We start from the raw sequence: 23,005 nt of genomic DNA on the forward strand, positions 1-23,005 counted from the left end.
ACGAGCTAACAGCATGGGTAAACACGGCGGCTTGGGACAGAGCCGTGGCCGGGACGATGATCATGTACTTACGCGTTTCCTCTCAAACATCGAAGACGTAGACGGCACCACGACCACGGCCATTGATCATGGGAAACGGCCGAGTCTTTTCTTCTTGCTCGCTCTCCACCACGGCAAATTCAGCAACGGGATCGAGACCCACGAACACCGAGAACCACGAGATTTCGTCTTTTTCATCAAAATTTCGCGCCAAAATTTCCCGATTCCCGGCCAAGGGAATCGCGGGGGATGAGGAAATTTTTCTCGTCCTTTTTTTTTTTTTTTTTTCTTTTTTTCTTTTTTTTGAAATGAAACTCCGTGTTGTTCCGTGTTCAAACTGTCTTTGGTTTAATATGATACAACAGAGCAATCGGGCGTTGCGGGGGAGGGGCCCGTGTACATATTATTACATATTCACATACATAATTATATTTCGTAGCTTTCTATATCATCAAATCCGTTTATGTACAACGTTATACCAAGCGATCCGATAATTATCTTACATAACAATTTGCCGTATATCGCGCGTATATCGATCCCGCGGAACGTGCCTGCAAAACTCGTCAATCCCGAATCGATACTTTTTCTTTCCTTACGATCGTATCGATAATACCGATTGTTTCTTTCCTATCGTTCGGATAGAAACGGATTCTTCTAATGGAGAACAGTTGGAGAATAAGGTGGATGCATCGTATCATTTTGCACGGCACGTTCCACGTATCTTTACACGCGGGTACGCTGTTTTCTAATGTAGAGAAATATAACCGGAGAAACAAAATACCCGCGTTCACGATAATTTAATAGAATTGTGAATTTCGATTGTGTCGTCGATTGGAATATATAATAATAATAATAATAATAATAATAATAATAATAATAATAATAATAATAGTAATAATAATAATGATAATAATAATAATAGTAATAATAATAATACTAATACTAATAATAATAATAATAATAATAATAATAATAATAATAATAATAATAAAAACAGCATTCGTATATCGGCAATCGGTAGGATTATTTTGCTAATCGACGACGCTCGAACAAGCTGCGCTGCTGCTTGCGATCGAAAATTATTAAATTGCCGAATTTGATTGAAAAAGAAAAAAATTTCCGATCGAACGAACAATAATTTTTAAATAGATCTCGATTCCACGATTATTTGAAACGATCGAACTTAAACAGTGGCAGTCTTTCTTATTTTAAAAAAATGAAAAAGATGCTAGAAAATGATCGATACTTTTAAACGATAAATGATCTATTAAATAAAAAAAACATATAAAATAGCGGTGATAAAATGGAAAATGCGTATTCGAGATCGATTTATGAGATCGACATTGCCACATAGATCGGCCTTTCTCTCCCTCTCTCTCTCTCTCTCTCTCTCTCGTTATTTCAAATTAAAGCACACACTCTCGTATACTCTCTCTCTCTACTTCTCCCTCGGCAGAAGACTCAGTGCGATTCAAAGATGATAAATCTTACGAAGGGCGATGCATATCACAGATACGATGATATGAAAATTCAAAGTTTCGTTTAATGCGCGTACACTTAAGAGGGGAAAAAAAAAAANAAAAAAAAAAAAAAGGAAAAGAAAATCACACAATACGATTAACCCGTGAATTTTTTTCGAACACTTTTATCAACTTCTTCTTTACCTATGATAAGCTTGATAGGCCGCCGATGACACGAGAATTAAAACGTAAAAGTACGTAAAAAGTACGACGATCTCTGTCTTTTTTTTTTCTTTTTTTTTTTTTTTACAGGACACAACATGGATTTAAACCTTGTCTCTAAGCTTCGAGGATAAATCGTAAGTACGAAAAGATCTGTGAGGTCGGCCGTCTTCGAGCAAATATCGACGCCAAAACTTAACGCGACGCTCTCTTCTAGACACGAAAGTCGATGAAATAAAAAAAAAAAAAAAAAAAAACAGGTTTGGATAAAAGGTTTAAATGATAGAAAAATCGATAGAGATAAAATCGAATTGAGTCGAACGATTAAAATTCTCTCCAGAGATTAAAAGATATTTTTAAGATAAAAACATAGCGCTTTCGAGTATCGTAGAAGATGGCGTTTCGTTCGGTTCGCAACAGTCTCGGATATCGCTAGATCTAAAACGGAAGTATGAAGCTTTCTCTCTCTCTCTCTCTCTCTCTCTGCTATGTATATATATGTGTGTATATATATGTATAAAAAAAGGGGGAAAAAAAGAAAAAGAAAAAAGAAAAAAGAAGAAAAAGAAGAATTTTTCTAACAGGCCATCCATCGAATCAATGTCGGATAAAAAAATCGATTTAATGTTAACCGAATATTCATTTTTTTTTTTTTTTTTTTTTTTTTTTTTTTACGCTTTTTTTTACCAGGATATAATCCTCGCAACGAATAAAAAATACGAGAGAAACGAATTTTTGCCAATCGTTGTCTTTCAAATAAATTTCTATATTCGCATACCGTGAAAAAGATACGTGAAGCGAAGGGAGATTGCAGCAGCAGCGCGGCGCGTAACGTAAAATGGCGTCGGCCGCTTCGGTGCGTTTCCTTCTTCTTCCCCTACGATACTATTAAAAAATTTTACTAATAATATTAATAATAATAATGATAATAATTAATAATAATAATTAATAATAATAATAATAATAATTATAATTATATATCCTTCTGTATCTCTCTCTGTTATACTCTAGATAATTTTTAAGCTCAACTAGACACTTTAAATACAGTTGATCGGACATGTAAAATCTTTACAAAAATAAAATAAATAATCTGAATAAATACAAATATAATAATATTACAGTTAGATAATAAATTATTACATAGGATTAAGAACGGGGCGCGAACGGCTCGTCGAAAGTTTTGCGTTTCAATCAGTTGACGTGTTCAACGATTTTGTGCTCGTTTCCTCGGCTCGCGTGACGATACACGCGACAAACATACACGTAAAATTTATTTTGATACGACGCGAATAATCTAAGTTAAAGCGCGAATACTGTATATTCTTGTATACTTAGGATAATAACACCGCTGCGGTGTACAAGCTCGTTTAAACGGATTCCCTCCGAATCCTTCCTTTTCCCCCTCTTTCGGCACGATCTCATTCACGTCTTATCCTTTCCTTTCGTTTCTCAATCCTCGATCCTCGATCAATAAAAATCTCCTCGAATCGCCCGCTTCCTTGATATCGCTGCTTTATTCCAATAAAATAAAACGATAATACAAATTATCATTTTTAAGGGGAGAATTATTCAAAATAAAATAGATATATTGTAACGGAAACAACGATTATCGACGATATATTATACCTTCATCGATGATACGTTATCTCGATCGAGTCTTTCCATTTTGAACAATTTTCCCGATTAAAAATGAAATCTCTCTATTAAGATAAAATTATATATCGTCGAAATAACGAATAAAAGGAAAAAAAGCTAGGCGTCCACCGGTAAAACGTCGTAGAGTAATTTTAATAAAAAAAAAGATTTATTCGTCGAATAGGATATGAAAAATACGAAAAAAAAAAAAAAAAGCAGCTCTATCAAATAATGCGAGAAACTAGATACAATACGTTTTTCGTTCAACCGACTATGGAAAATCTCATTGACGAACGATAAGACGTCTCTCTCTCTCTCTCTCTCTCTCTCTCTCTCTCTTTCTCTCTCGAGAAACTGCTTCTCTATCCTTCCTCTTCGATCCGTCATCTTTATTCTTTTTCACGTTACGATTATTATATACTTTGGATATGAATTTTCACGCGTGGAACACACAATGGAACGCGTGCTAGCATAAATGCATGCGAAATTCAATATATATATATATATATATATATATATACATCTCGCACACGAATTTACAGCGGCGAAAGCCAATGGGCTGTTGATCATCGTACGACTCTTCTTCTTCTTCCTGCTGTTGTTATTCTCACTTCTTCGCCGGATGCCTCTCCCGATGATCTTCTCGATGACGATGACGATGTGCGTGTACGTGTGTGTATGTGTGTGTGTGTGTGTATGCGTGTGTAGAAGATGGACGGGAAACGTGGACACGATTTTCTTTCACGATTCTCTCGTCAACGTTTTCAAAGTCACTTAACGATAGTCAACAACTCGCAACAGAGATATATATATATATATATATATATGTACACACACACACGCGCGCGCGCGCGTTTGACACGTTTCACACGTTCGAACGAATACGGAATATCCATCGGTTTCACTTTATTACGCGGTTGCTCGACACTGGGTGATGATCCGGTGACCGACGGATAGGCCGATCGTCGCCATTCGAGATCACATCCGACTGGAACCGAGACGGGTTAAATAGCCCCTGACCTGCTTGGAGAACCGTCTAGGTTCTTCCCCTGTTTTCTTCTCCGATCTTATGACGAGAGATGGCCATCCAGGTAGGGTTGGTCCGGTTTCCTGAGATGGGCGAGTCGTCGCCTGGTAGCCCTTCTTCGGCTTCCGCCTTGCCACCCTCAGGATTGAAGTCCACGGCGTAGGTGTTCGAACACCTGTATCACGTATTCAAGCCCGTTCATGTAATCCCGAAAGATCAACCAATCGCGTAAATTTCGATGCGTCTCCGAAGATTGTTTCCGGAAATCGGACTTCATGATGTCCCGTGTCACGTCTGGCCGTGACGACAGTTGACGTTCCACTAGCGCTACCTGCAGCTCGCACAGCACCTGTAAACGTACATTTTCCAATGTTATGGAAATCGAATCGATTTTTCTCTCTTTTTTATTATTATTATTATTATTATTATTATTATTATTTCTTTTTTTTCTTTTGAAACTTTTCGAATTCGAACGATTCGGATTATTAGTAATTAAAAAAAAAAAGGAAAAAGATATCTAAAATATTTTCACGTTCTTTTTGCTCCGTTAACCGTTAAGAAGAAGGAGAACAGAAACCGAGAAATTAAAGGGAGATCGGGTAAAAGCTGACAGAACAGTGATCCAAATTGCAGTTGAATGGACGATAAGTCTATAAACGTTTTTACGCGGCTCGAATGTTTTGTCGCGCAAACTTTGCGTCAAACTCGTAAAAGCAAAGTGCCTTTTTTATCGCGTTTGCGACAATGCAAGTAACGTGATTCAGGCTAATAGCATTCGGTGAGATTTCGGTACCATTGTGAAAGTTGTTCAATAATTCTTTTCTTTTTTTTTCCCTCCCCCCCTTTTTCTTTTCTTTTCTTTTTTCTTCTCTTTTTTCTCTTTTACCGGAGGAATGAAAAATAATTCGCGAAGAAATATTGGAATATTGAGAGAGAGAGAGAGAGAGAGAGAGAGAGAGAGAGAGAGAGAAAAAAAATAACTCACCGTTCGCAGTTTGTATTCGGTCTCCTTAAATTGGTTGCGAAACTCGAGTTGAAGATCCTCTTGATCCCAAACAATCTGTTCCAGACCCACGGCATACTTTTGCATGTATTCATACGCGTCGATGAGGGCTGTATCGAGCTGCGAAAACGAAAAATGCATTTTTTTGTCAAAACAATTCGATCATTTTCTATACCTGAGAATTTTGCCTCATTTGGATTTGGAAATCAATATGTTTTTGATCGTTTCGAAACTAAAAATTTTCTCTTTAACGAAAGAACGATATAAAATTATAATATACAAAATTGTGAGATTATCGCAGGAGAAATAACATTTGCATAATAAAGTGCACGCGACACATCTCGAGTTCAAGTTCTCTTTTTTGTACTAACGATAATTCGTCGATCAAGGTACATCGTGTTTGTGCATACAAAGAAAAAAAAAAAAGAAAGAAGAAGAAAAAGAAAAAGAAAAAAAGATCGTTACATACTTCTAATCTGTCAAGGTATTCTTGATTCAGGTTCTCTCCTAGTTCCTTGGGAATTTCGTTCGGGCCAGGAAGCCAATTGTAATGATCTTTAAAGGTCGAATGTAGATCGGCAAAGTCGATTTTGTACGTTCTTCTAGCCTATAAAAGAATGGGAAAAAAGAAATTGAATATACGCGATTGATCGAAAAAATAGACGAGTCGACGAGAAAACGACGAGAGAACGACGAGAGAACGAGAGGAAAAGAAGAGGAGGAGGGTTATAAAAAAAAATGGATGGGAGTAACGCAAAGTAACAAAATTTTAACGAAACAAGGTTCTAATTATAATATTTTTTCCCGCGTTAAATGTTATGCTACGTTCCAATATAAGCCTATATTCGGGCGTCAAAGGTAGCAATGATCGGCCATCGAAAACGCTAAAATGTCTTTATTTTTCAACGTCTTTAGCGCGAGGCGGTTCATTTATATGCAAAAATTTCTCACTGCACCTTCATTATGGGAGCAGTATGGTTCAATAACAGGTTAGCGAGTTTAGTCACCGATTAAAACGAGGCAACACCGCCTCTCCGTTCGCGATCTCGATATCCCCCCGGTTCCTGGTACGATGGGAACAGTGGACAGGCCATACTGACGGATGATGAGTAAGCCCTGCCAGGCATAGCCGCGACTATCCCTGTGCCCGAACAGCACGCGCCCGCCTCGAGCTACGAATCGCCTCGCTTCACTTTTCCCCCAATACACCGAGCTGCCACGCATATTCCTGCCTTTTTACGAGAGATTACCAGAGATCCATCGCCAAGAGATCAGCTGCGTCGCGTTCCAAAGCTCAGGGATCAGCTGTCGAGTCTCGAGGCGAAATTCGAGATCCGAGTTTCCAAGATTCGGATATTCCGCGTGGCGAGTCGCGTTGTGAATCACTGGAAACGAGGAGGAGAGTAACGAGTTCGGGACACCGCTTCATCACGAACGAACCATTTCGTTCCGCGAAACTCGAACCGCTGATATAAAAGGATCTAACGCGATCGCAAGGTCGCAACGGCACGCGTCCAAACGTTTCCCGCGAAAATTCTCGCCGCTTTACATCGTCATCGTCGGTGTCCCTTCTTCTTCTTCTAGGGATTTTAATCGCGATTCGGCGGAAAGGGAATTGATTTCACGCGACGATTCGATCGATAATTGGCTTGATCGATCATAGTCGATCCTCTTCTCGCGTATAACGTTTATGTATACGTTTCGAACGATAAATCATCGAAGTGGCTTTATCATTTTGCCTCCATCTCCGCGATATTTCTATTTCTAGGCATTTCTAACGGAAATGTTATTAACGTGGGCATCGGCTCGCTCGATAATTAAAGATCGTCAAAGTTTACTACTTTAAATCGTTCGATCTTGGTCCGTGACATAAGCAGCTAGGTATGTATGTCATTGAACATGTCTTCGACCTCGCATCTTGGACCAGCTGGCCCGCACCAGATAACGTGGCTATCCAAGTCCCTTATCTGGCCCATGGAATGGAAATAATCATCACGCGATATTACTCTCACGACCCGCAGACCGCGATAATACTTTGACAAGCAAACAACTAGAAAAGTATGCGGCAACCTGAGAGCTATGTCGGTAATGATACGTTATAAATCGTTTACTTTCGATATCATTGCAACTGGGAAGAACGAGGGAAGAGGAAAAACTGATCGATGAGTTTTAGACGAATAACAATTCCTTTCTTCCCTCGAAAGGAAGACGTTAAGGTGAAACACGTGAATCGAAAGAATGGAAGAGGGAAACGATGTCGAAAGACGAAAGCGGACTAATTCGGTCGAACCACGATCGAATTCTCGTTGATATCGCAATAATCTCGCGCGACTATCAGAAACTAGTGGTTCCTATTGGATCGGTAATCGATCCTTTTCCTTCGCCCAAATCCGTTGCGAAACCCTTCAACGGAGAGGGATACAGTGGCTTTTCGGAAAAAATAGAGAGACTTTGTATTGGAAACGTTAAACACGATGATTAAAACGAAGCGGTCACGAACCGTTATTATCGCTAATCCGTGTAACATTGATTCCGTCCAGGGAACTCTCGAACGAAGCGTACAAGGGGGGATCGAATGGCCAATTAAATAAATTTTACGATTATTTTACGCGAACCGTTCCCGTAATAAATACGCGTTAAAATGTATCCTTACACACGTTTCTTCCAATCTCGTTTCTCCCATCCGAATTTAAAGCGTGACGAATTCCAATCGAACGCATCGAGTCGGTGCAAAAATACCATTCGATTTCGTCTCGTCTCGTTTCAGTTTCTCTTAATCAGTTGATAAAGAGAAAGGGAAAGGAGGAATCGTGTGTAAAAACGCGCGGTTTTTCGACCGGTTAAAAAGAAAGGAAGGAAGGAAGGAAGGAAGGAAGGAAGGAAGGAAGAAAAAAAAAGCAAAAGGTCGTGTTTTATCGATTTAGAAACGAAGGGGTCGCGAATATTCCGCAGGTCAGGTGAAATGCGTGGGTTTCTCGTATTGTTGCTGGTTCGAAGCCGGTCACGAGAAGGTTTCAGCGAGAGAACGAATAGGAAAAGGGAGAAGAAACGGGGAAGAATGAAAGGAATTGTCGCTAACAACCACTGGCGGCGAGCAAATCTGAGACGCGGGTCTTTTGTGCCTCGTAAAAGTCTCCTCGGCCACACCGAGGCACGAATAATCGTAAAACCGGGCTGAAAACTGACAGGAAGTAGGCTGGCAAGAGTAGGTATGGTCTCTCTGCGGTACTCCCGAGGACCCGTCAAAATCAATTAGCCTCTCGGTCTTTCTTCTAGCGCGGCTTCACCGCTCCACCGCTTATTAGAAGTTATAAAATTTCGGTGCGACGGCCTCGAACCGATCGAACCGCCTCGCTTCCCTGCTGCTCGCGACTCCACGGGACACAAAGGGAGGAATGCGAATCCATTCCATTTCCATTCCCCTCGATCGATCCTCCCCCTTTCCAATTTACCCCAATTTACCCCCGAAAAAAATTTCTTCCCCCGATCGAATAACAGAGAATCGAAGACAGCGTAATTTCCGTTTCCGAGAGAACGAGCGATTTTTCTCTCGAATCGAGGGAAAACAAAATTCTGGCAAAAATGTATCTTTATAATTCTTCGACTTTTTGAAAAAAGTTTTTAGATCTACCACGAACAAAGCTTCTTTAGCCAAGAACGAAAACAAAAAACCAAAAAAAAAAAAAAATTATAATTTAAGAGAACAAAAGATTTTCGCGAGGAGAAGAAAAATAAGAATATCGGAGATATATTCGCGATAATATAACTTATTTGAAGAGGAAAAATAGGGAAAAAGAAAACGTGTCAGCATTGAATGAAAGCGTACGGATCGACATCCAGGCGAAGGAGTAGCAGAAAACTACGTGTCGTAGTGCGTACTGAATGTATCGAGGTGAGTAAATGCACTGGCGGGTTGTATATCCGGTGTGCGCTTTAGTATGCAGGCGGAGTGCCGGTGTGGTGTATAGATGCCCCATCCTTGGCGGGGAGGGGCAGCTTCCGATTCTGATTTATTGGAATCCTCCGCTTCCGATATTTTATCCGATTCCTTCACGTACCGACGCGCGTATACGCGACTCGTAGACGTCGGACTTCCTATCCACGAAGAACAGAATATCGGATTCGTTCACGAGCATCTCGCAAGGACGCGTCAACACCGATCCTCTGCCGATGTTTACCGCGTAAAACGCCAACGCGGCGAAAACGAACGATGCATCCTGTGGCAAACGAGTTTTCGTATCTAATTATCCCGTATGTATCGATAAGTAATCGTCGCGGCTGTTTCGAATTCCTCCTCCTCCTAGCTCTAGCTCAAAGCTGTATCGGGATATAAACACGGAGGATTCGAGGATCGAAATGGTAGTATCGCGAATCGCACGCCACGTGCACGCGGGAGACCGATCTCACTCCCTCTCTCACGAACTTGCCCGCTTCTCGGTATCCGCGGTTAATCTATCTATCTTTTCTCTCTCTCTCTCTCTCTCTCTCTCTCTACGACGTGTCGTCGGTGGGGACGATAACGAGTCGGCCGATGACATCACTGGACCACCAGACAGTGCGTCGCCTAGAATCGGTATCGGTAAGAAGCGGGCGTCGTTTTTCGTCGTACGATCGAAGCAAGCGTTGGCCGAAAACGGAAAAGGGATACGTAACGAATTATAATAATTCTTGCGCTATTCGGCGGAACACGTTTCTTCGTAAATGGCGTAACCCGTTGCCCGATATCGCGAACAACGTTCGTTTTCCCAAGAAGAGGGAGAAAAAGACGGAGTATCGGGGAGAAGAAGAGAGAGAGAGAGAGAGAGAGAGAGAATGTTAGCGAACGAAACGATATCGGATTATGCGCTGACTTAGTTAGAAAACATCGGTATCGAGTATCGTGGAACGATGATGTAACGATGTGACTTTGGTGGAATGGCCACAGGGCGGAACGAGCCCTGTACGTACGAGGAGGGAGGGAGAGAGAGAGAGAGAAAGAGAGAGACACACAAATACCCTTTATGGTCGCACGCGATGAATGCTAATTTTCTCTCGGTCGTACACACTCGCTTCGCGTAGGCAAATATTGGCTGCATAAGCGTAGAGAATCGAATATTTCGTTTCTTCTCGTAAAGAGATGGCCGTTCGATTCTCCTTCACTCGATATCTGTCTTTTCTTCCTTTTTTTTTTCCTTTTTTTCTTTTTTTTTTTTTTTTTTTTTGTTTTGCTTTCGCTTCCGAAAACCGATGATCGGAAGAAAAAGAAAACCGCATACGCGTAACTGTATGCCGCAATTGTAAATAAAGAAAGCGACGGATGAGTCAGGTTATTATGTATTTTTTATATATATATATATATATATATATACAGAGACCCGGAACGATGTGTCGACACGATGTGTGTGCACGATGCATAACTAGGGGGGCGGACGATCTTAATCTATCCTAAAAAACGAGAGTAAAGTTTCGCGTGTGTAACCGTAGATTCGATCCTGCGGTTTCCACGTCTCTTTTTTCGGATCGTTTCAGAAGAGAAACCTTGAGCAACGAGAGAGGCCGAACCCGGTCCCGTGATTTATTGTCCTTGGTTAGAGATAATAAGGCACGATCGGCTGGGAAGATTCTTTCGAAACGAAAGGATCTCCGTGCGCGGTCGCACGAATCTATCTCTCTCTCTCTCTCTCTCTCTCTCTCTCTCTTTCTCCTCCTCCTCCTCCTCCCTCAAGATCGCTTACACGTTTGATGATATTCGCGAAAAAGAAAAAAAACCGCGGCCAACGAGCTACCTGCCTTTGTATTGGCTTTGTACAATTCTTGACAAATGGCAACAATGTTCGAGTATATAACGCGAGGGGAACGAAACTCGCCTCTCCTCTCTTTCGTTTCGTTTCCAATTTTATTTCCGGCGATTATAACATTTTGCGTTTCCAATCTACAATTACGTGTAATAAAAATTGCGCTTAATATATTCGCAATAAGAGAAACGGGGTAATTTTGATCGCTTTCCAATCCATTCAGCGAGGAAATGGAGATATTCGAGCGTTCGAATATCGATGATGGAACGTTTAATTACTTCGATAAAGATGAATCATTATCGTTACGAGCAACGCAGTAGTGACGATTTAAAAAGGAAAGAAAGGAAAGAGGAAAAAACGAATAGGCGCGAGAAAAAAGGAAATCGGAGAAGGAAGTTTGAAATAAAATCGTGGAGAACGAACGGGGAAATTTAATACGATGAGAGACGAATTTTCCAAATAAAGTAAATCAGCGAAAGTAAATCATTGGGATTCACGCGAAATATTTCGAATCTCGAAAATTTCATTCTCATTTTCGCTCCACTTTCGTTTTCCTCTATGTGTTATCCATCCATACGTTACGCGGTTAATTTATTCGCATTTCCGTGTCAACTTTCCTCGATACGTGAAATTACACGAGGCAACGCAATTTAATCAAACGTTAGAAGAACACGAGAACGTGGGGGGGGAGAGAAGAAGAAAATATCGGGCGCGTGAATATCGAAAGCGTATTCTCGACGAAAAAACGATTCGTAAGTCCGAGATCTCTTTCGAAGGTCTGTGCGACTCTACGATCAACGGCCGTACGACCGGAAGTACTGCCATAACTGCCTTCCGCTCGATGTCCCCTTTCCCCGTCCGATCCCCCGCCAGAAGTCACGTCAGTAATTATTGAACCATTGATAAACTTTTCATCTTGGTCTCCGATCGCCGCGAACTCGCGCCAATATTCGATCGAGAAAACGAACGAACGCGGTGTCCAACCACCGCGTAACCAACCTTCCTTTAATTCGAAATATTCCACGACCGTTTCACCGTTTTTTCGACACATTTCGATCGAAGATAATCGTCGATGCTTTTCCCGAGGTGATACGGATCTCTCGGTTGGTGGATGCTGGTTGGATGCGAAACAGGGGGCGGAGAGGGGTGGAGGGGAAGGAATATAATATAAGAATACGCGTACTCACGTAATCGTCGCGAAAAAGTTTGGCGTGCATCAGCGCTGTTTTCGCTTGAACGACGACCTGATGAAGGAGCTGCGAGTCCGTGAGCTGCACCACTTCCAAATCTCCGGTAAAATCTTCGGCCGCGAGGCCGCAAGGATTCACCCACTTGGGGGTCGAGCTCAGTCGTTTGTCCTCGAGGGTCATCGCTGGAGCGGCGTGCACCGAGACCACCAGCAAGATCACCAAAAGACTGCCTAACCCTGAAAGTCAAATCGAACACAGCCCAAATGATTACCATGCTCACCATGACGTATATACGAACCGAGTTTCGTATATATTATTCGCGAATTGTCTTCGATCTTCGATACATCTCGATCACGTTTCTTTAATTTCGATCGATGATTCACTTTTCTTTCTTTCTTTCTTTCTTTTTTTTTTATTTTATTCTTCCGTATCTCGGGTCGATCAACTCGGCGCGAAACGTAGAAAAATCTGGTTGGGAAGCGTGGAAAGAGCAGTTGGATTAATTTGTACGGTATTATATCGATACTCTTATTTCCAAGTTCACGGACAACTGCATCGGTTATACGTTATTAACCGAATTGTCCGTGTATCAAGAAGATAAGAACGAGTTCACTCGGTGGTATAATCAACGATTTGACGTCGAGAGTGAGAGAGAGAGAGAGAGAGAGAGAGAGAAGAGGGCATCCTCTCCTCTCGGGGAGGATGCCCTCGAGAGAAATCATGCCGGAGCTTCCGGCTTGTTGCTTCTACCTTCTCCCCTTCTCCCTCCTCCCACCCCCGGATGCTGTCTTCCTCGATAGTAAGCGCCTAAATGGTAGATTTCGATCGGGACCGTCTTATGATCATCCGGCAGTTTCGGGATCACCGATCGTCGAATTACATCCACGCGAATTCGTCGTCGCATTATTTCACGAGTTACGACCCTTGATGAGGGGCCTGGGATCACGTGCACCGCTACGACGACAAACCATCACCAGTCGCGTATACGCATTCGAAGGATGTATAACCACCGCCAGTCTACCGCGTACCGAGTTCTCTCCTTCTTCGTTTAAACATCGTCGTCGTCGTCGTCCTCGTTATTGTAGTCGTCGTCGTCGTAGTCGTCGTCGTCGTCGTCGTCATCCTCGTCCTCGTCCTCGTCGTCGTCTTTATCCGGTCTTACGTTGTACGAGCGAGTATACCTCGTGCGTGAGGATTACTCGCGCACAAATGTCGATTCGTTCGATCGATTTACCATCTATCGGGTATCAAGTATGCGATGAAAAGTAGAGGGATTCTAATGGAATATAATTCGATCGAATCGTAAGCGTATAGGTAGATGGGGTCTAGAAGAGGAAGAGTCGATTTGAAATGGAAAAAAAAAGATTGGTGCGAACGAATCGGGATAAGCGTATGTGCGGTGTGCGCGTAACGGTGTGCGTATCAAGGACTGCGTAGGGAAATGTAGGTATGTTGTGCGATCGTACGGGCGCTAACGAATTTAATTTTAATGTGCAGCTATACGCGTGATGCAACGCGCATGACGGACGCGTTCTCGAGTCGCAAGGAGAAAAATAAGCGGACGGAGAAAGAGAAAGAAGGATACACAGCGAAAAGGAGGGGACGAGGAGGAGGGCAGGGAGACACCTCGGACACTTAACGCATATTAATAAGCGGCTCTTAAGTGCGTTTCGCGTCTCGGCGAGAGAGTAATTTGCCGCGGGGAAGTTTGCGCCCCGAAGTAACCGTGAAATCCGCACCGTCTAACGGTCGTATCCTTTCTTCCTGCTACCCGGTAATTGCACGAATCGCTCCTTTCAGCCTTTCGTCCGATTCGCGCCCGACCACCGCAACGCTCCTCGTCCCCGCTGGATCGGATCGAGGAGAAAAGGCACGCGCGCCTTCGATCGCGTTTTGAAAAAAATTTCGAAAACGCGGGCGCCCCCCTCCACGTTTCTTTCGTTCTTTCGAAAGTTTTCGCGTTTTCGCGAAAGAGAAGGAGAGGTTGGCGTTGAGAGGAGAAGGAGAAAAAGGGGAAAGATCGGTTTATAATAAACGGCGCCGATTAGGAGGCGAAACGTGGAAACGATATCGTTAGCCTAAGATCTCGTCGCGCGCAAAAGTAAAGGGGAAAAACGTCTATTCGATAATGCGGCAAGTATTTTTATCGTAGCACAAGTTGTCATGATCCGGGTAAACGATCGGGCCGCGTCCGCGATTATATTTCCTTACTCGTCGCAAAAGTATACGCATCCACGTACTTTCTCCAGTTTCTTTAATTGCGCCGCGTTTTTCCACGGCTGAAAGTTAATTGCCATACGATGTGTCCTCCGTGTGTGCCCGGCCAAATTTGTCCGCGAAGGGAATTACGATGATAGGTGCCTCGCGTCCGGCAAGTTCGCATTCTTAAGCTGTAAGAAATCCGAACAGCCACCTGTGCGCCTCGTAACGTGCAATCTTGCAGGCTGGAATGCATCATCCGATTTGCTTCGTGCACGAACTACACATCCGTACGTTATCTCCGCGGCGAGACACTCGCATTCCCTTCCCAATATTTTTTCTCCCCTCGACCCGCCGAGTTTAAATACGTCGAGTCGAGTCGAATCGAATCGCGACGCGACGCGACGCGCGCCTGTTTATTATTTCGGTGCATGCGGGACGTCGGTCATCTAACGGTGGTCGTCGTCGTCGTCGTCTTTCGTCGCCCTCCCTCCCGGTGTGGCAGCCTACAGTACGTACGCGCACAGCCTAGGACCTACCTCAACGACGACACTCGGCGACGGCGTTCCAACGAAATTCCTGAGAACCCGCGCTCGCGTGGAAAAAAGTATGGCGCGCAAAGCCGGTGGACACCGGTGCGAGCGCATCTCCGCTGGTTGGCCGGCAAGAAGATGGTGAAAAATGCGGTAATGACGCACTGTCCTCGCATTGCTCGCGACAATTATACCCCATTACGCCCGTCCCGCCACCACCCCCTTATCGTCCGGATCGTGTCTGTGCCCGAGGACCCGAGCTACGTTGCGGTAGGTCGCGATCCTCTCGCCCGAGACTCTCTATATATCCCCTTCGCTCATTTATTCCCTCCCCGTTATTTCCCCTTATTTATCGCCTCCCGCTAATTTTCCAATTTCGCCCCTGTTTCTTTACTCTTCCCCCATTTCCGCGAACGCGATCGATCGTCGATTTATCGCTTCGTCGATTTATCGCGCAGGATAATCGACGCGTGAAAATTTCACGAGGCGGCGCGACATCGCCAGACTCCCCCGAGCAGACTCGGGGAACGTTCAACAGGTGGGTGTGTCGAGCGCGCATGCCGCTCTTCCAATCCGACTCGCCACATTTTTTTCCCACCGATTTCGTATCGCGCGCCTGTCCTCGGCCAAGCGTTTACTTGTTTACGATCCTCGTAAGAGGGGGACACTCGTTTCGACGCGTTTTCGACGCGTTTTCGACACGTTTTCGACGTTTACTTTTTTGCGCGCAAGCGGATCAATTTCGAAGGAGGAGGAGGAATAGATAAGGAGGATTTTCTTCGTTACGAGGAGAATGAATGACTAACGCGTTCATCGACACGTTGAAAAGTGACGTCGAATCGAGGAGGAGGAGGAGGAGTATATCGGTGGGGAGGAAGAATCGAAAAGGAAAGAAAGAAGAAAAAGAAAAATGCGAGGCACGTTTACGAGGCGAACTGCCACGTTAAATCGAAACGCGTGGATTATCTTTCGTTTCCTTTTTTCTCTTTTCTTTTTTTACGACGCTCCGTCTGAAAAAGTGAAATTCCAGACGTGTTAATCGCGCTGAGAACGTTCGAGCGAGAAGAAAATCGAAACTCGTCGCAATAACCGATCTCGACCGTAGATCTCGGTCTCTTGCTCCGCCAATTTACACGATGAATCGGAGAGAGAGTGAGAGAGAGAGAGAGGGAGGGAAAAGAGCGGGTTGCATCGAATTCCAGACGTTTTCCGTTTTCCGTCCGCTCGATCGTTCGACGAGAAACAAAAGTAAAAGCGAAGGAAGACGAAGAATACGGAGAGTCAGGGAAAGATGCTGTACTATCGTTACGTAAGAAAGTATTGATTTTGCTCTGAGTCAGCGTGAGGTGTGCGTTGATGCGTACCGTACGCAGCCAACGAACAGAGAAAACGTTAAAACGTTAATGAATGACACTTGCACGATTTATTCTTCATCACGATATTTCGCGAATCGTAAGTCTCGTTGCTTGACGGAGGCGCGTTCAAATTCAATCGAAACCAAACCCGAGTAAAAGTTTCGTGTATCGATAGGAAATCTCCTCCGACGAGTCAGAATCGGACTTATTAATCGGGTTGCTTGGAATAAATACGACGATGACCGTGCGATTTCTAATGTTACGATTACGATGGCCAATTAAGTTTTCACCTTGATATTAGATAATAGGAGGCGCGATCGAGAAGCGAAGTTAAACGGAATCGATGGATCGATATCGATCGCTGCGAGGAAACCGTAAGAACGACTCGAAGGAATATATAAATATGCAAATGTAGTTAACAATGTAGCGCGAATGTTATACAGGCCGTATCTGCATGTGTATCAATTCAGAGAACACGTTGCGACAGGAAAGAGGATGCAACTTTTACATCGACAACGGTCAAGATAAAATAATAATCTGTACGAACGTAACGTTACGATTATCTCTTAACAATTGAGAGATATATTCAAATTTTTCTTTCCTTCCTTCCTTCTTTCTTTCTTTCTTTAATTGATTAACGATTATTAAATTTTATAAAACGAGAGATTTCGCGATCAAACAAGGAATTGCTCGTTCCTTTCCTTTTCAAAATTATCGTCGATCGTATTTTTACAAATCTTCTTTCACTCTTCTCTCGCATTCTCTTACTCGTTGAGGAACGAACGTCGCTCAACATCGTTTCGTGATCGCGCGCCAATAAACGAGAAGAGCAAATAGGAATCCCCAACTTATAGAATTATTAAAAATTTTCTCGTTATCTCGGGAGAGGAAGAACGAACGAATCATCGGCGAGAAGAGAGGATGAGAAGCGTGAAAAAAAAAAAAAAGTAAAAAATAAGAAATAGAAAACGCGAGAGAAATAGAGATAAAGAGCGCGCGCGGCGAAATACGAAACGTATTCGTCGGGTGTAGTGGAGTAAGTTTGACTTACTGAGCCACGTGGTCGCGGTGACGTCTGACGATGGGTTGCGTCTCGATCGTATCCCTCGATCGTCGTAAAAAGCAGGTACAGGACACGCGGAATCACGGGATAAGCGTCTCTCGTTCCGATCGTTTCTCTCTATCGTCGGACTAATCGCAGCTTCGCATAGGAAGCTCTTATCCAGAACTCTTTTGTACCATTTGGTATCGGTAGCCCCGACGCCGGGGCAATCGGCCCCCATCGGTTTATTCGGCGATGCTCGATGTTCGAGAACTCTGTGCGAAGTGGTCCTTTGGTCGCGAACTAGAATCGCCTCCATCGCGATTTCCCCTCGATCGTGAGCGATCGCCGTATCCTCGCCAATCGTCATATTCGCATAGCACTTGTGACGACGATCACTACTCTCGTGGCACGCAGGCAGGCAGTCAGGCAGGCAGTCAGGCAGTCAGGCAGTCAGGCAGGCAGGCAGGCAGGCACTCGCGGTGGCGCGTGGCAGCCAAGGAGCGAGCGAGACCTATCCTCTATCCTCTCGCGCGTATCCCCGCGTACTCTGACTGCCGCGGGTCAGTGATACCTTGTCATCGAGCGTGTACTCGCGCGATAGACGGATGGATAGATGTTCGCCAGTTGTATACTCGCGTGTATGTCGCGGAAAGGGAACGAAAGGGAACGAACGAGAAGGAGGGAGACGCGAAGACGATGGAGGAGGATGCGTCCACGACACGAGGGGAGGAGATTGGGCGAGATTAGTCGAGTCGGCGGGGATCACACTTGAAAAACCGAGTCCGCACAGAATCACAACCCGTTTGGCACTGGTCTCGACACACGCGATGCACTGATTCTTATACGAGGGGGAAGGGGGTTACGAGTGGTGTCTCAGAGGAAGGTAGGAGGAGGGGAGCGGTAGGTGCTTAAGAATGTGGCGGGAGGAGGGGGAGGGGGAGGGGGGAGGATGGGAGGAGGGAGGGAGGGAGGGAGAAAGAGAGAGACGGGGGGGGCGGTGGGGAGGAGGGGAGGGGGAGGAGGGGGGTTCGCGTGGAAAGGAAAAAGAAGGAAAGCGCGGTGGTGGTGTCGCGTCGTATCGCGTCGTACACGCCACCGTTAAGGGTGGTGGTGGTGGTGCGGTGCCACACTTTTCTCTTCTCTTATCCTCCACTTCCCTTCGTTCACTCGGCTCTCGGCTCTCTCGTCTCGTTGTCTCGTTGTCTCTTCGTCTCTTCGTAGCGGCGTTGCCCGATTATTATCGATGATCACTTCGTTTCAACGGTGAACCCTCTTTTTCTCTCTTTCTCTCTCTCGTTCTCGCGAGAAGAGAAGCTCGAGTTACTGGACTGGCACGCCAGTGGGGTAAGGTCGTACCATACCGAATGTCAGGAGGTGACTGAGGTCTTCGTCGCCCTCGTCCGGCTGAGTGTATCGAATGTATCACCTCTCGCCTCTGTCCGAGTTAACCACGGCGCAGAGAAGGTAGGTAGGTAGGTAGGTAGGTATAGAAACAGAGAAGGAGAAGGCAGCTATAGGCAGGCGAGCGAGCCAGAGGCAGGCTGGCTGTTCGTTCGTCGTTATAGTAGGAGTGAACCTGCGTAAGGGAATGGAAGTGGAAGGTGGACTTCTGTCTGTCTGCCTGCCTTGCTTGTCGGTAGGTCGTTTCTCTTGCCCGTTCTCTCTCTATCTATTGTATTCCTCTCCTTCGCGCTCTTTCCTCTTTTCCTTCTTCTCTCGATCGGCCACGGTTCTTTTCCTCTTTTATCTCGTGCGCGCGGCCTCGGTGTACGACTATCAGTGTATGGTAGTGGCCACTCGGTCGACCGGTGCCTATATACGATTGTAAAACCACCGAAGCACGTGGCCCACACCCCGCTTTCGGTCAATCTCACCTACCCCCACCACTCGTACGCCTCGTACTCGCCCTTCCTTCCTTCGTCGCTCGCTTTCTCGCTTTTCTCTCGCTCCATCTCCGATCCATCTCGCTCCTCTCTCTCTCTCTCTCTCTCTCTTTCTCTGTCTCTTCTTTTTTTCTCTCTCTCTCTCTCCTTCTACCTCTCTCTCTCTCTCTCTCTCTCTCTCTCTCTCTCCTTTCCTATTCTTCCTCTTCTTCCTTCTTCCCCGGCCTCCTTTTCCTTTTGCTCCTCCGCCTCCGCCGCACGTTCTACCGCCTCCTGCCACCGACCGCATCCCTCCCCCTTTGCTTCACGTTCGCCGCCACTACCGCCACCCCCTCCACGTGACACTCGTGGGTCAGGACTCCACGACTCATTCATAACTCCCCGCGAGCGACCAGCTATCCCCACTAAACGGAGATCCATCGGTTTATCCCCACTTGCCGCGCGTCGTACAAGCCCGGCATCCGAACCGACCACCGATCTCGACTTTGCCTCCAACGCTCCGATCTTATGCGTTCCGCGTTTCACAGGTGATCCCATCCGCCACACGGATCATTACGCGCGCGGATGCTGCCCACGGTATCTCTGATGGTGATTTTCCACCGAGATATCTTCCTCTCCCAAACTTTTCCAAATTCGGCCTCGAGTATCGCGATTTATCCCCGTTAATTTCCACCGAAAGTGGAACGTTTTTAAAGAAAAAGGCTTTTACCTCCTACGACCCTGGAACGATTGTCAATGGAGGCAGCTGCACCAGCCTTCCCTCCGTCGTCGTGGTCGTCGTGGTCGTCGTTTGGCACGCGAGCGTTTTGCAAGACGCGTCGATTCGTTTCCTCCGTGAGAATCGCCACGGCGCATCGATATATACGTTTTTATATAAATAATTCCGTATCCGAGAGCAATTTTCTCGTAGGGGGATCCCGCGCGTCATTCGCGCTCTCGTATTCTTTTTTTCAATTGTTACACGGCCGCCGATGAAGGCACGCTTTGCGCATATCCCCGCGTATCGTCCGTACATGGAAGAGAAGGGTGGAGAGGAGGAGAGGTCTCGAGAGTGTCTCTCGAACGTGTGCAATTAATAAAGCGAGAACGGCGGCTCGTGACTTTTGACTACGTCAGAGCGAGCGCATACTCGGCCGTATACGTGTGCCACGTACACACGCGAGTTTCCGTAGACATAACACAACGCTAATAATAGAGAAGATGACGAGTAATAGTAATAATTACGATATCTCGCTGGTGCAGTAACATGGATTAATCGCGGCTCGCGAGATTCTACGGGATGATAAGAGGCGCGTCGCGGGGAGGGATAACTCTGGTCGCGTGAAAATGACGATGCCAATGCGGCGATAACCGCTTTCCACGCTTTTCGATTCCTTCCGCGAAATTTATCGGCATTCTCCGATCTCCTCTCGCGAATAGTAGAGGGAGCCAGCCGTTTACGATCTAGAACTTGTAAATGTGACTCATTTGCATAATTACATATATCCGCTTATCTATTGTTAATGCGTTCTACGTTGATTCTTCTTCCTCTTCTGTTATTAATTAATCGATAAGAATACGCGTATTCTTCGTAAATAATCGTAAGTGGTCGATCGAGAAAGATAAAATCGTTACAAATCGGTATACGTTTATAGTAAAATCGCATATCGTGTATGGATACAATTGACGAAGCGAATACAATCTCGGTTCGATCGATCGATCGTTTAATCATCTCGCGTTTCTGGCTGCTAATCTCGATGTCTCCTTTTGTACGTAAACTTATCCTACGTGCTATTTCTTTACGCGAATCGGTTTACGCTCTTTTTTTACCTGTTCTCGTAATTCCACGGGAACCCCCATTAGATCGAAGGAACTTGGAATTGCTCCTTCGTTAGCGACCAACGCTATTACTTCCGAAAGAAAATAAACGATTTGTTCTCGGTAAAACGGATACGTATAAACAATGACATTTCTTTCGTAGATTTTTTTCCCGGAACGGTAACCTTTGCCTTCGAGACGTCATACTTTTCGCAATGACTTAATAGATCGCGCGTTAATTGCATCATCTTTATCGGTAGGATAAAATATTTTTTTACTCTTTATTCTATTTATTATCACCAATATATATTTTCGTGCACGAAAATAAAAGTCAATGTTATCTGTGTATCATTTCCATCCCAAATAATTTAACATTTTTTTGCCTACGCGACGTTGTGCACACTGATTCCATCCTACTGCAATACGTGGTTATAGTAAGATAGGTCGATAGCGTAGAAAGGATTTCTACGTGACTAATCGATTTCTATTAGACTCACTTTGGAAATCACGTAACGATGAGTGGGAAGGATGAGAACGGTTTGTGGGTTACGGTGCCGTCACCGAGTCAATCCGGCGACTATCCATCCACGTTTTGTTATATCGCGTCATAACGAGATCAAGGATCTGGAGAAATTCGCGAGTTCGAGGATAAAAATAGAACAGATCGATCTAGGAAAGTGAGAAATTACGAATCAAGGTTGTTCTCTCTCTTCCCGTGTGTCTTCGTTTCTCTTACTTTCGCTACTTCGCTCGGTGTAAAGCGGCTAACGGGATGACGTAGCGATTTTCGCAACGATTACGACCGGCTCGCCGGTGGTTGCGAAAGGATTTCGCGCCTACGAAAGCACGCGTCTACGCCGTCTACGTCACGTTCAATTTTCGGGGTCAAGTGCACAAGAATGCCGTTCGAGGAATACTATGGCTCGTATCCCGCGATACGTTCGTTATGTAACGAGGGCATCTTACTTCTGTGCACCGCGCCAAATCGACTAAAAGGAAAGAAAAAAGAATATTCGTAAATTAAGTGCTTTGTGAGAAAATTAGATTTTCCTCTCTTTGAGCGATTATTTTGTATAACTTCGCGCATTGCTATCATTTATCATGTAATTGAAAAAATGTTTATTGACTGGGATCAAGTAAAGGGATTAAGTAGGAAGAAGATTCGATCAGACTTAGAGTTCAGGCAATAGAGACTTGGATGGAGTTGTTTTCGTTGTTTATTTTGTTATCGAGGATCGCAAGGGTGGGGGAAATACGCGTGCCAAATCGAAAATGTAATTAGCACCTTTTCCTGGAAAATGTGAATATACCATCATCATAATTCGATCGCTTACAGCCTCGATAACGTTCGGCATTCGTTCGACTCGTCCCGCTCCATATTGTTCAAAACTGTGTCTGAAATTCTCACGTGGACCACGATAACTTTCTCGCACGCTCGATGATTTTGCAAGAATGCAACGCGGGATACGTGACCGCGGCTTCTTTCGTCCATTCTTCGAGAAAATTTCTATCGCGCCGAGTTTGTTATTGTTGAAAAATCGCGTATCGCCGCGTTAATTAATTTCGCAAAAAAGTGAAAATTATATGAATTTACGCAGTAAATAGAAAATTAAAAGAGGAAGCTTTTTGAGGAATTGTAGCTTTTCGAGAAATAAAGATCTGAATTCGTAATGGCGTCGGCACCGTTTATCCATGCCCTGTTCAGAAATCTGATTAACATGTTCCATGATTAATTAATAAAGGGGTTCGCCACATGACACATTCTGTAAGGAGTCGCATTTTAATTCGGATAGTATTGTACGTGATCGTCCTCACGAAACGTTTTTTTTTTTTTTTTTTTTTT

The 23,005-nt window shown here is 44.6% G+C and overlaps 1 protein-coding gene and 1 long non-coding RNA gene across 4 annotated transcripts in view; both read right to left on the reverse strand.

Annotated features, from left to right (window-relative positions):
* Positions 1 to 18,110, reverse strand: part of LOC122715966 — a 37,191-nt gene extending 19,081 nt beyond the window's left edge. Inside the window, exons 1-6 of one of the 3 annotated variants that reach the window (XR_006346926.1) lie at positions 17,489 to 18,110; positions 12,348 to 12,586; positions 5,856 to 5,993; positions 5,369 to 5,506; positions 3,660 to 4,732; positions 364 to 2,204 (exon numbers count right to left, since the gene is read on the reverse strand). Coding sequence is in view for 1 of the 3 variants with exons in the window: in XM_043938586.1 (XP_043794521.1) it covers positions 4,523 to 4,732; positions 5,369 to 5,506; positions 5,856 to 5,993; positions 12,348 to 12,586; positions 17,489 to 17,849 (1,086 nt within the window). In the remaining 2 variants the exon portion in view is untranslated. Of the gene's footprint in view, positions 1 to 363; positions 4,733 to 5,368; positions 5,507 to 5,855; positions 5,994 to 12,347; positions 12,587 to 17,488 lie in introns of those variants that run through there. The other 2 variants (XR_006346927.1, XM_043938586.1) reach the window with 2 other exon arrangements.
* LOC122715967 lies at positions 364 to 19,647 on the reverse strand. Its single transcript, XR_006346928.1, has 2 exons — positions 19,520 to 19,647; positions 364 to 3,693 (listed from the first exon to the last, which is right to left on the reverse strand). It is a non-coding gene; the product is annotated as an uncharacterized LOC122715967 (long non-coding RNA).
* Between the last annotated feature and the right edge of the window lie 3,358 nt (positions 19,648 to 23,005).

This window comes from Apis laboriosa, unplaced genomic scaffold (assembly GCF_014066325.1).
Source record: "Apis laboriosa isolate Shangri-la unplaced genomic scaffold, ASM1406632v1 scaffold40_cov151, whole genome shotgun sequence".
NCBI classification, from domain to species: domain Eukaryota; kingdom Metazoa; phylum Arthropoda; class Insecta; order Hymenoptera; family Apidae; genus Apis; species Apis laboriosa.